Here is a 13,480-nt window from a genome sequence, read left to right on the forward strand (position 1 = left end):
TATGAACCTTCCGAACGTTCGATAAAATACCTTTCAGGATTTTTTTCTTATTTAATACCTTTTTGAGGTACCAACCTTAGAAAACGAAAAACGATGAAGCATCTTTATTCTTTACATAGGACGATAAAAAAATACAGACCACAACAACTACAAAAATTACATAGGATGATCGATAGCGTTTAAAGAGCACAGAAAACATGCTTGTAACAACGAGATACCGGTACACGTTTTCTGATCTCCTAAAAATCTTCCGAGCATCCTGTATAATCACTGCCCATTACAATTTATTCACAAAACGCAATACCTTGTTTGTTACCTCCACATCTAAATGTAAAATGTGGGTAGAGAAAAAAGACAAGGTATGCTTAGTGGATTTGGGGTACTGGATGTTAAACACCCAGTAAGTACTCAACAGCACGGCCACAGCATCCACTAAATTATCCATGCCAATTACTTGACACCCGTCAACCATGACAGTGAAGCCATCTTCTTCTTCAAACTGTATAACCGGATATGTTGATTCTGATATTGGTGCATTACATTTTGGTAAAGGCAAGACTGTACAGTTTGTGCATGGACAATCCGATATTGATGCAGTAAGGTTTGATAAACGCAAAACTGTACAGCTGTGAAGAGAGAAGGCATATTGCGTGACCGACAATTCCAATTGACTGAACGAATGATGATGATGATTAAAACATAGTCTACAACATTTGTAAAATGAGATGAAACGACACACGATTTTTGATTTGGTTTTTGTTTGTGCTTTTAATATGCTTGATGTGCATTAATTTAGGCTACTTTAATGTGCGTGTTAGACAATTTCACTTGCGCTGTAACTTTTGAGCTTTCGATTTGTGACTGTCTTTGAAATTATGAAATATTGAAATAAGCAATTTTAGAACGAATGTAATACAAACCGATTTGCCAATTACGAATCCTTTTTTCTTTTGGCGATCAGTGCAAGAGAGTGCAAAACAATAAAGAACGCATGACGAAATAAAGGAACACAAGTAGGCAATACAAAAAACTAACGTAAAATTATCAAAACAACCTTGTGTTTTTATCGTTTTGTGTCGCTGTTCAGTCAAGCTTGAAGTCGTCGTTTAGAAAACTTTTTTTTCGTTTTCGTAAGCTGAAGGAAGCATTTGTGCGTCTCTTGACGTAATTTCTACTAGTTATCGTACGTTTACGGGTCAGACCAGTTTACCGGTCAAGCCAGTGTATGTGGTGACTACAACGCATTTCACAGTTTAGGATAGTTAGATTAGTGTATAGACATAGAGTCAAGACATCTGCTGCTGCATATATAAGATAGTATCAGTAATTATGCCAACTATCGAAGTGCAGAAATCAACTCGTGAAGATCTGTATGCTACAATTAGTTGGTAAGATACTGTTCTTTATATTATTAATTATGTCGTACTTTGGCGATATACTGGTTAAAAGTTTGTATTCTAAGGATCCTCTCACGTCAGATTAATGTTCTCGTCTGTTGTTTTGTGATTACGCAACGTGGTCTTCTTTATACAATAACAACAACTTTATACTTTGTAAAACAACAGTTAATCCTCTGTTTCTATTTACAATTTATAATATTGTCTTCAGAAACCATCGCATCAGGATACCGTCAACTGTCAATGTCTACTCTACTATAAACCTTATTACTGCAAACCTTGTATCTATGGTTGTGTGCGTGCTAATTGTTGTGTTTTACAGTTGGTTGGCGAGGTAGAAGATGCTTTCAACATTGAGCGTCATTTGAAACAATTGAGAGGGGAGATGGCGAAGGGGGAGAGCTGTCGCAACAACGGCTTGATTCGCGACCGAATGTTGTGCACTCGATCCACGTGTTTGCACAATGGGAACGAAATGTCGGTTGCGGATCTGCAAGCGAAATATCTGTCGTTGGGAACCGCTGTTTGGGTATGTTGAACATTACGTTCATTTTTATATATATACGGCACTATTTAAAGACTAAAGCCAGTGTGACGTACTGGTTAGTAAGGTGACTGGGATCTAGCTGACATCAGATATATCAGGCGACAACTATCAGGCGATCGCTGCTGGAACTTGTTAGCTCAGTGCAGTAAACTCACAGTATAAACACAGAAGCCTGATTAATTGACAAATATATTTCGCCTTTAAGCATTATTATCCAACTGACCCTGTGTTTATACTATGAGTTTTAATATATCCTATATAGTGACAGAAATCGTGGATGTATGTGAAGGTTAATTTGAGGTTTTTGTCTTTGCAGATGATCGAAGAAATGAACAGTCTGGTGCAAAAAGATTGTGTTGAACTGCTCTCAGAAACTAGCCACCACCGTTTTTATCAGGACGTTAAAAAGCAGAAATTGCCGGCGGACATTCTGAACTTAACAGGTAACATAACTAAACTTGCATTCTCATTATATCAAGTTAAGTTTAAACTATCTTTTTTTGCTTGAGGAGAAGGGTTTACAATTGACGTCACCCAGCTTTTCACCCCCTCCTCCAATATCAACTTTCAGGTACCCTCCCCAGTTACCGCTTGACGTTGAACGCTCCCTAATTTGTAGTTCGTACAGTATGTATAGCAACTATTAATTAATACATAATAATAGATCATTTTTTAGAGAAGAACTAGTTTAATCCAAGCTGGCTATACTCACGGTACCGTCACTCTTTCATGAGAGTTATCATGGCTACATCACAACCAATGCTATAAGCATCAATTTTCAATGCATGCTTTGTTACGGAAATTGGTGGTTATAATTAAGCTAATTAAGAATGTAAAAGTTGATTAAGAACATTACTGATGTCCTGCATGGCGAGCCATCGCACTTGATTGATAATCGCTAAATGTGATACCAAGTAAAAGGCTCTTGGTTGTGTGTCTCCCACCCATTGTAGGCTATTTGTTTGGTGAAGTGAATGTTGCTCAATGCCCGCACTTGTGCTGGCCATCGAGTTGATATATAATATGCTCATTGTTTGTTATAGAATCCAGAATCAACATATCCGGTTATACAGTTTGAAGAAGAAGATGGCTTCACTGTCATGGTTGACGGGTGTCAAGTAATTGGCATGGATAATTTAGTGGATGCTGTGGCCGTGCTGATGAGTACTTACTGGGTGTTTAACATCCAGTACCCCAAATCCATTAAGCATACCTTGTCTTTTTTCTCTACCCACATTTTACATTTAGATGTGGAGGTAACAAGCAAGGTATTGCGTTTTGTAAATAAATTGTAATGGGCAGTGATTATACAGGATGCTCGGAAGGTATTTAGGAGATCAGAAAACGTGTACCGGTATCTCGTTGTTGCAAGTACGTTTTCTGCGCTCTTTAAAAGCTATCGATCATCCTATATAATTTTTGTAGTTGTTGTGGTCTGTATTTTTTTATCGTCCTATATGTAAAGAATAAAGATGCTTCACTGTTTTTCGTTTTCTTTACACTTGTTCATTTCTACAAAACACGATTTCTTGATAATCGTGTTTTGTGAAGGTATTTGCTTTGTAACCGTCTTTTTCAATAAAACCTTAAGCATCAGTTATAGCACTGTAAGTTTATCTAAAGGTGTCTATTGGAACCATAGGAAGGTTGGTACCTCAAAAAAGTATTAAATACGAAAAAAACCGTGAAAGGTATTTTATCGAACCTTCAGAAGGTTCATAATAATACCTCAAAAAGGTACTAAATAAGAAAAAACCTAAAAGGTATTTTATCGAGAGTTCATAATAGTACCTCAAAAAGGTACTAAATAAGAAAAAAACCCTGAAAGATATTTTATCGAACGTTCAGAAGGTTCAGAATAGTACCTCAAAAAGGTACTAAATAAGAAAAAAACTCTGAAAGGTATTTTATCGAACGTTCAGAAGGTTCAGAATAGTACCTCAAAAAGGTACTAAATAAAAAAAAACCCTGAAAGGTATTTTATCAAAGGTTCATAATAGTACCTCAAAAAGGTACTAAATAAGAAAAAAACCTGAAAGGTATTTTATCGAACGTTCAGAAGGTTCATAATAGTACCTCAAAAAGGTTCTTTTTAAGAAAAAAAACCCGTTGGGGGTTATTGAAAGAACCCTGTATTGGTTCTTTCAAGAACCCCCTAAAGGGTTCTTTTCTTAAAAAGAACCCCATTCGCAGTAGCTCCCTTGTAGGTTCTTTCAAGAACCCCTAAAGGGTTCTTTTCTTAAAAAGAACCCCATTCGCAGTAGCTCCCTTATAGGTTCTTTTAAGAACCCCCTAAAAGGTTCTTTTCTTAAAAAGAACCCCATTCGCAGTAGCTCCCTTATAGGTTCTTTCAAGAACCCCCTAAAGGGTTCTTTTCTTAAAAAGAACCCCATTCGCAGTAGCTCCCTTATAGGTTCTTTTAAGAACCCCCTAAAAGGTTCTTTTCTTAAAAAGAACCCCATTCGCAGTAGCTCCCTTATAGGTTCTTTCAAGAACCCCCTAAAGGGTTCTTTTCTTAAAAAGAACCCCATTCGCAGTAGCTCCCTTATAGGTTCTTTTTCGAGCCTTTTTCGTTTACAGTGTAGGCTACATTCCTTTTAATTCTTTGAATTATTATTATGACCTGCCTTTCAGAACTTACTTTCTCCTTCTCCAATAGGATTCGAATAATCACCGAATTGTAGGTACGTGTGGGAATGGGGATCCATGGTATGATTCCAATGTTCTTCTACATATGAATATGCTAATAGCGTTTTGATATACCCAATAAAAGTAATCAACTCTAAAGGCCCTAAAGTTGTTATTTATAGCAACATACTCACGGTCGCTACCAGGATTGCAGCGTTTCATTGCGAAGCCTCAAAATAGTTTAGAATTTTGATATTACAAAAAAACTCAAGCTTTTTTCAAATAATATAATATTTTAAAAACAATGGTACTGTGTAGTATTTTATCTGGTCAACATTTTAAACTAGAACACATGATTTATAACACAAGCCGAAAAAAGTTTTGGCACAAACGGTGAAAGTCATTTTAGAGTATTTCTAGGCCTCTGATTCCAAAAATGTACTTGGTTTTTCCAATTAGATCTATGTCACGATTCTTTCTATCTCTTACCAGGAAAGAGACTTTGGAAAAATTGACGTAGTTTATTGGGATATCAAACGTAAAACAGTTAAATGAATGGTCGAAGAGTTCTGGTTATCCGATGATAAATGAAAATTCTTGAAGGACTTTAACGAATGGTTCAGCACTTACAACAAATAATAATCAATATAACTTGAACAGCACTAGATTCCAACACCTGTAACTCTTATAATGGATTTCAACGTACTTCACTCACAACTTCTGATACAACTCTAATCTCGATTACAACTTCTAATAACACCAACTCTCATTCTAGGCTACTTATAACACTACGTAACAAAATTTAAAAAAAATGTTTTTTGGCTACATTTTTTACGTGTATCTGTAGGATTTTCAAGCGCTGATTCCAAAAATGCTATCAGTTTTTTCTATCATCGATCGTTTTTGAGATACGATGATTTCCGTTTTTTGTGATTTCCGTAAACTGCAGGTTGTTTATGTGGTTATGGTTACTATACGATCTGTGTCTGTCTGTCAGCATTATCATGTTTCGGACAGCTAGACTATATTTGGGGATGGACAGTAGTAATCAGAATTAGTCATGAGCACTACATGGACTTTGTGGCAGCTGTCGATCTAATCTTGAAGGATGATTGAGTGGGTTTTGGAAAAGTTATGTTATTTGCAGTTCCGTGAGTTTGAGAGACTTGCATGATGATTTTGCATCATAAACATATCGAAGTATCGCAAAATCAGCGGAAGAACAGCTTTGACATATGCAAGTAAACCCTCATTCATTGCAGCCTTACCAGTTCCAAACCCACCATCAAATGTTAGTTTTTTCTCTGCATCACTAACAGTGATTTATATGCTTTGAGACTGGATTCCATTTCTTATATGCTGTGTACTATTCTTCATTATTTTATATAGAAAATTAATATACTTCAGGAAAGACTCAGCAACAAATAAAAATACATACACTGATGCGGAATATGCACCAACAATCTCAGAACCTCATTTTCCAGCTCAAAATAATTGTATTAATTAATACGTGATCTGGATCTTAAAAAATCTGAAGCAGTGTTACTTCACAATGGCAACATATATCGGTCAATTTCATTTGTTTATTCAATATAGATGAAAAAAGATGATGAAAATGTCAAGCAACTGCTCATTGACATCAGTTACGCTCAGTTTAAGTGATATGTTTGTGGTGATTTTGGCGACTCTTGCTTTTTTGTGCTTGTGTAGTAGAGCTGACGGTGAGCACTATGAGAAAATTTATTGGCCGACACGGGAAAAACTAACTCCAGAAATGTACGTTACTAGGGAGTCTCTTCTAAGCTGGGAAAACCATTTACTGCAATCACTTCATATCAACTGAGGTCTGGTAAAACAGTTTGTAAAAGCTTTGGATTTTTAAAGACAAGTATATCAAGAAATTGGCTTAATATTTCCCAGACTATCGGTTGGCAAAACGAAAGGAGGAATATTTGAGGAATATTTGTGGGTCCCCAGATGAGCACAATGCTAAAGCTTGGAAGAAAGAATGAATGAAACACAAATGGAAGAGTGGCAAGTACTTTAAAGCGTGGATGATGGAGTTTTGATAAATAAAAAGGACCGAAATTACAAAGAGTTGGTGGAAAAACAAATCAAATGTTACCAAACCATGGGTTGTCTCAATGTCTAAAAAACTATTTTTTATGTTCGCATCTGGATGTTTTTCAAGAAAATCTTGGTGACTTCAGTAAGGAGCATGAGGAGAGATTTCACCAAGATATTGAGTCAATGTAAAAACGACATAAAGGCCGCTTGGACAATGCAATGCTGAGAGACCACATTGGGTGTTTGGTAAAGCAAGGCAAGAGCGGTCATAAAAGAAAAGATTGCTCAAAAGTAAATTTTTGAATGACACTTACTGTTTGTAAAACTATGTTACGTTTATCTTCAAGCCTTCTTTATGACCTTAAAAACCAAACCGGACCTTGATGTCAGGTTGAAATCAACTGCAAGAGTGTAAAACAATTTGCAACTTACAGCTACATCAGATAAAACAAAAAAATTGAATATCTCAAAAAGTAACGATAGTACGAAAAAACCAACTGGATTTTTGAACTCAGCACCAAAAAATATATTAAAGAGCACTAAAAAAAGTAGCCAAACAAAAATCACCATGACAATTGCTACTTCCTTACAGTGAACATGTTCGCATCAAGTCGTCACAAAGTAAGTTGCAACGTCATTCTTACATGGAGCCTGCAAGGTGGACATTGCACTGACGTTCCTACTTTTATTTTTTCTTTGCCTCCTCTTGTTTCAAGTAGAAGTTTGCTTGAAACAACAGATAGGCCTAAAATAGGCATGACCAAGAGTAACCCTCAATAGCTTCATAATGTTTTGGTCAAACCTCTTTTTCAAAACCATCTCTACCGCCTACTGTAGTTAGAGAACTAGATATCAAAAGTGGCAGCTGAAACCTTGGCTCCTCGTCTCGATCAACATGGCATTCTTGACTCCGAGGCCAAGATTCCGTTCTTTCGTAACAAGGATAAAATTCTAAGCAGTTACTTTAGAGAAGAACATAACTTTGTATTCTGTAACTAACTATGTCAAAGGCCTTCGTACCTTGATGGGTGTCGCTCAGTAGGCTACCATAATAATGAGTTGCGTTTGTTTAGATTGATTTGTCGAATTTGTTAAGCAAAACAATCTATATATTCTGTAGGTAGTTAATAACCTAATTAGCAGGTTTGATAGTGTTAAAGTAGACAAATATACAAACGCAAGTGATATATTCTTCATCTTGTATCCTCAGGATTACTTCACATCATAGTCTGAGTGTTACTAGGCCAGTAAACTGTTTGTTTGGTTGTAATCAACTTGATTGGTTCCACATAGCGTTTATACAACTTATAAATGTGCCTGGGACTGCTTCCTGTTCAGTTTATGTAATAAACGACTCGAATGAATAAGTTAAATCAAGAGGTACTGGAAACTGTAAGAAATATAATTTTGCTGTATCTCAAAAAGTAGAGCCAATTCAAAAAGAGAAAGTGCATTTTCGGAATCAAGGACCTCGAAATACCCCAAAGTGACTCTCACATGTCGTGCCTTTCAACTTTTTTTGTTTGGCCTGTTTAATCTATCACCCTACATTATGTTTGTTTGTAATGATATCTGTGTCAGTATAGTATGTATCAGTCCTTACAGAAAAACAAACTTCTGTCTCACTTTTGAAAGAGTACCCAATCCCTTGCAGACGATTAGATGTATTGATACTGCTTGAACAACTCAAGGAAACCATCGTAAAATTTTCTTCAAACACGTTTTGCTCCCAGAGAACTTACCACAGCAAGCGCCTTAGGATGCTGCTTTTGTAGTGTGCTTGAAACACTCTGAAACTATTTGATACTGTAGGCAGGGCGGATCTAGCAAGTAGCCTTAAAGGAGGGGGCGGTTTCAACAAAACACGATGATGTGTAGGAGTACATTAATTCAAACTTGCAAATACAACATGAATAAAGTTAGTTTTCTGTGTGTTATGGAGGCGATCATCCCAATCCCACCCCACATTCGCCACTGACTAGGCCTACTGTTTGGTTTACCAAAAGTTTCCTTTGCTACATCTTGAATTTCTTCATATTCATGATGTAGTTCCGATGAGGCTTCTGTATGCAAACAAGGAACTGTAAACGTCTGGTTTAATTGAAATCAAGTATAGTATGAACAATTTTAAAGTTTGTTATTTGAACTTTGAAGAGAAAGAAATATCAAATCAAGTTTGACATTAATTGCATGTTGGAAAACGGGATCAAGTATTTAGTTGCGGAGTGCAGGCATTCACTGTATAGCTGGCCAAAATGTAGAAAAATAATGCTTTTATCGCTAAAATGAAAATCGTTGCAGGATGTTCTAACCAAACTAGTGATGATAAGAAACGAAGTGTCAGGGCTGGTTTGCATCAAAATAGCGAAAGCTGCGATAAAACTGTCAAAATGGGGTCAAGTTAACCAACTGTCAAGTTTATCCTGGTATGAGAAAATGCGATAATGATAAGTCACGTACCACAAGTTATGTTGACACGTCATAACAGTTTACACTGCCTAAACAAGCACATCTGATCTTTTTACGTCGATTCAAGGTCTACAAAGGTTGAATCAATGTGAAAAAATACAGTGGAGTGAAGCTTTTTGATACATAATTTTTGGCCGATCGCTTTGTTTCTTTTATATCATTGTCTTACATGTACATTTTGCAATGGCTGATTAGCGAGGAATCCTGGAATTACTCTTGAGCTAGAACCTGGAATGACTGCTTGAAACCGGGATTTTTTTTAAGGTGCCGAGAACGGGAAAACACCACCCTTTGTTATGTAGAGTTCAATTGCTGTATAATGTGTCTTCAATCTGCTGCATCTATTTAAGAGCCTTTTTGTTGAAATAATTATTTTTTTAGGTTGAAAACTACCTCTTCATCGTTTTCGGAGGAATCTTATTTGAAATCTCGACCTGTTTATGAGTACCGGGTATTCTGTCATTTCAAAATGCCCGTGTGTTTAATGTCAGATCAATATTTCAGTCCCAGATACAATTTAGCAAATATCATGCGTTTTTTATACTTTTGTAAAGACAACTGTACCGAAGAAAAATTGCTGGAAAGTATGGACAAAATCAATGAAGTCAGCAAAAAGTACGGAATGAAACTAAATTAAAAAAAAAAAAAAACAAGAAGAATGTTGATAGAAAAAAGCAATAAATACAAAAAAATAAAAATTAAGCTGGAAGGAGAATAATTGGAACAGGTCACTACCTAGACACACCTAGGGTTCCATATTACACAAGATGGAAGATGCATTAATGATGTAAAAAGAAGAATTCGTCAAGCAAAAGCGTAATTTTGGAAATGTAGAAAAATTTTAAGAAGAGATGCAGATTTGCAATTAAAACGGAGACTATAATTTTGTTATATCAAACCAGATATGTCATAAAATGGAAGTGAAAGTTGGAGCTACAACAAAGAAATTCACAAATTAATGCTTTTCAACTCTTGTGCTACAGAAGAACATTAAAAATATCATACATAAAGCACATTACAAACGAAGCAATTAGAAAAAAAAATTGAAGTGCAAGATAGATGGCTGTAACGCCGAAAGCTCTCTCTGACGTCACGCGCTTCGCTCCTCTGGCGTCGCGTCAGAATCCTGGAATCCACTTAATTAGTACAAATACCGGGGGCTTTTAGCGTAATCCCGCGTCTCGCTTAGAAATCTAGGGAATTGAATTTAGAGGGATTGTAAGCAATGAGTTTTTGTAAGAATGCCTATTGCCTCATCGCATTCTGGCTAGTGATTCATACACACGTAGATTCGCCGTTATGTTACATTGTGTGGTTGTGGACAGCGATTGCAATGCTTACAGTGGCGTTTCTCCAAACAGAACTAGGGTCCTTTTTATGTAAGTAGCCTACAACCATGATTTCTAATTCCTTTCGCAGCCTCTTTCTCATTTCTCACTCACTCAAGAAGAACTCTTAATTTTTGAATTCAAGTCGGCAATGTAGGACGATAGAGCGTTGTGTTAATTTCTGGTGGTGGGACTGTCAATGATATATCATATCATACGAATGACAACTGACAAACACAAACTTTTTAAATACCTTAAAAATAACTTTAAAAATTGGTATTAAATACATCCGATGGTACTGATTACTGAAAAAGTCACGAACCTGTGGCATGTTGACAATTTGAAGGATTTTTGTTCACTGGAAAATCTTTGGACGTTCTGCTTCTGAAATCAAAAGTCATTGGAACTTATTAAACTTATTAAAAAGTGGTTCAAATTACAACTTTGGGCTAAAACATTGTTGCGATAAAAATTTGATCTAGCCTACTAAGAAGATTCATCATTACTTTTATCAAAAAAGATGGCTGAAATGGTTGCTGAAGGTTCTTCGTGAATTTCGTGTTTACTTCTTAGTTGGTAATGTGTTTAGTTATCTGATAGGCTCATGCACAACATACAGGCTAGACCAAGGCTTAATCAGATCAACAACTTACTTTCTTTTATTGTTTCGTGTCGTTTTCATCACGAGCAGCACACCTACAACAACCAGAATCGTCCCTGTCACGCTCACTAAGATCGTGATTATTACGACGGCCGTGCCCGACAGAGATTCATTTGGCGATAAATCTGCAAAAGATGGCGACAGTATGACAATGTCAACTGTAAACGCGTAATAAGACACAATTTACGATTCCCCGACGACTTAACAGACCTCACTGCAGGATTCATCTTAGAATAACTGTTAATAACTAGGCTACAGGCAAATGATAAAACCCTTTTGTAAGGTGCTCAAAATAACACCGATTCGACACCGCTCAAGAGCGTGTCGCAGCGTCTGCTGTAAAAAGACATTGACATGTTAGGCAGTGAACACGAAGATTAGCTTCTTTGCCTTCCTGAACATTTAAGCGAAATTCTTAACCACTTGGCATAAGCATGAGCACAACAAAACGTCAGCACTGGGCTATCAGCTGAATCACACAAATACGCTTGTTTGAGCTTTTTTCATGCAACCAGGATTCGTGCTAGCAATGTTTTGCAGCACAAGATTTCATATCGTATTGTTCACATATCAGTTTAGTAAAGAGTTTTTTGTAAAAATTGTTGGGAAAGTATTTTTCAAGCATTATTTACAAAAAAAAACTATTAATTCACCATTCCGTGTCCATTCTTTTAATACTTACTGCTAATGCTGCTTAGCGTTTAAATATATCCAAATATACCAAACATTGTGCTTATAAATTTATAGTTCAAAACGAGCAGCATTTTTTGTCATATCCAAGCTTACACTCATTGGTCAAAGATTTGCATTAGATCAAGCCCGCAACCAGGGGGAGGCATTGGGGGCATTTGCCTCCCCGAAATTTTTTTAAAAAATTTTAAGCGTTCTATGCAGTATGAAATGTACTATGAATAGAAAGACGTACGTCGTACACTTACAGCCATACTGTAGTGTAGAGTGTAGACTATCGAAACCGAAAGTAGGCTACGCTGGTTGGAAGCCATGCTAACGACTTTGTTCGATAAATTAAGCTGGCATCCTCATTATCTGCATCGATGAAAGGGTACGTTAATGGTGTGCAGGCACATGTAAAAAGACAGTACCCTACTGCTGTGTACTATATATGCACTGTGCTTCACACGTAGCCTATTGAATCTGGTTGTTTGTAAGGCTTCCAGTGTAGCTGCCATATCTAATTGCGTGAGCACAATTAAGGACATCACCACATTTGTTAGAGGTTCAGCAAAGCGCATGAAAGCATTGCAACAGAGCAGTGAATCCATTTCGGGTGCATGTAGGAGTAAGTCACTCACACGCCTGTGTGAAACCAAACCAGGTGGGTGGATCGTCACAAGAATGTCACAAAATTTGTGGAAATGTTTCCTGTCGTGCTTAACACACTTGAAGGAATGACAGAGTGGTCAGATACAACTGCTGCTCCCAAGGCACCGCAATATTTATGTGCTATGCTCTCTCCAAAATTTGTTGTATCTCTTTGTGTGTGCGCCAGATTTTCAAGATTACTTTTGCCGATTTCTAAAATTCTTCAATCTCCAAATATGGACCTCACACAGTGTGCAAAGGAAATTAGCGGAGTTCAAGCAGTTGTATTTGATTGCAGAGAAAATGCAGTTGCTGATTTCAAAACAATGTATTCTAAGGCCCAAGAGCTGCTTCTAGATGCAATAACAATACCTAGGAAAGCTGGTCGTCAATCAATGAGAGAAAACTACGAGACAAATGTTCCGAAGATTTTTATCGTCAATCTGTATACATACCGTATGTAGATGGCCTTCTACAAGAATTGCAAGGAAGATTTCATGAGCATTTTAAAACAACTGCCCAAATTCAACTCATTGTGCCTAGAAATGTCGCTTCAACGAGGTAGCCTATAGTGACATTGACAATACAGTACAATTTTACAAAGGAGACATTGACTGCGAAGCCATGATAGATGAACTTGCCAGGTGGAAAATTAAGTGGGAACGAATTCTTGAAAGTGAAAGGCCAGCAAGTGCGATTGATGCGGTGTCAGCAATAGAATCCCAAAAAGAGTTTTATCCAAACATTTACAAACTCTTGATAATTTTGGCTACACTTCCAGTCACAACTGCTTCTGCAGAAAGAACATTTAGCTGTCTACGACGCTTGAAAAGTTACCTTAGAAGCACTATGGGGCAGGACAGGCTTTCTGGACTAGCTCTCATGCAAATCCATCGTAGCCTACTTAAATTCCAAGCGCGGAATTGGTGTTAAACGAACTTGCCAAATCAAGTAGAAAGTTAGACATTATGCTCTAAATTAAAATGTCATTTTGCATTTGCAAAGTCAACTTCTTTGGGCCTACAAACATAAAAACTTGTTGAGCCAACAAAATGTTTCA

The 13,480-nt window shown here is 36.8% G+C and overlaps 2 protein-coding genes across 4 annotated transcripts in view; one reads left to right on the forward strand and one right to left on the reverse strand.

The window, feature by feature from the left end:
* The window catches only part of LOC145781954 (uncharacterized), a 93,707-nt gene that overhangs the window by 2,616 nt on the left and 77,611 nt on the right, over positions 1-13,480 (reverse strand). For all 3 annotated transcript variants that reach the window (XM_082593664.1, XM_082593663.1, XM_082593662.1), the window contains 4 exons: positions 11,090-11,222; positions 10,759-10,820; positions 8,640-8,702; positions 4,586-4,672 (listed from right to left, as the gene is read on the reverse strand). In XM_082593664.1, coding sequence (XP_082449790.1) covers positions 4,586-4,672; positions 8,640-8,702; positions 10,759-10,820; positions 11,090-11,222 — 345 coding nt within the window. The remainder of the gene's footprint in view (positions 1-4,585; positions 4,673-8,639; positions 8,703-10,758; positions 10,821-11,089; positions 11,223-13,480) is intronic.
* On the forward strand, positions 1,262-3,538 carry LOC145781956 (uncharacterized). Its single transcript, XM_082593667.1, has 4 exons — positions 1,262-1,388; positions 1,720-1,926; positions 2,261-2,387; positions 2,988-3,538. The coding sequence occupies exons 2-4, from the start codon at positions 1,783-1,785 to the stop codon at positions 3,020-3,022; spliced, it is 306 nt and encodes a 101-aa protein (XP_082449793.1). The 5' UTR covers positions 1,262-1,388; positions 1,720-1,782; the 3' UTR covers positions 3,023-3,538.

The sequence above is a fragment of the Aplidium turbinatum genome, chromosome 13 (genome assembly GCF_918807975.1).
Source record: "Aplidium turbinatum chromosome 13, kaAplTurb1.1, whole genome shotgun sequence".
Taxonomy (NCBI): Eukaryota; Metazoa; Chordata; class Ascidiacea; order Aplousobranchia; family Polyclinidae; genus Aplidium; species Aplidium turbinatum.

Bases quoted from the DNA above. Each gene is read 5' to 3' on its own strand.
- LOC145781956 (XM_082593667.1), top strand. From the start codon at position 1,783: ATGGCGAAGGGGGAGAGCTGTCGCAACAACGGCTTGATTCGCGACCGA. The intron at 1,927-2,260 runs GTATGTTGAACA...TTGTCTTTGCAG, and splicing joins CGTTGGGAACCGCTGTTTGG to ATGATCGAAGAAATGAACAG. The intron at 2,388-2,987 runs GTAACATAACTA...TGTTTGTTATAG, and splicing joins GGACATTCTGAACTTAACAG to AATCCAGAATCAACATATCC.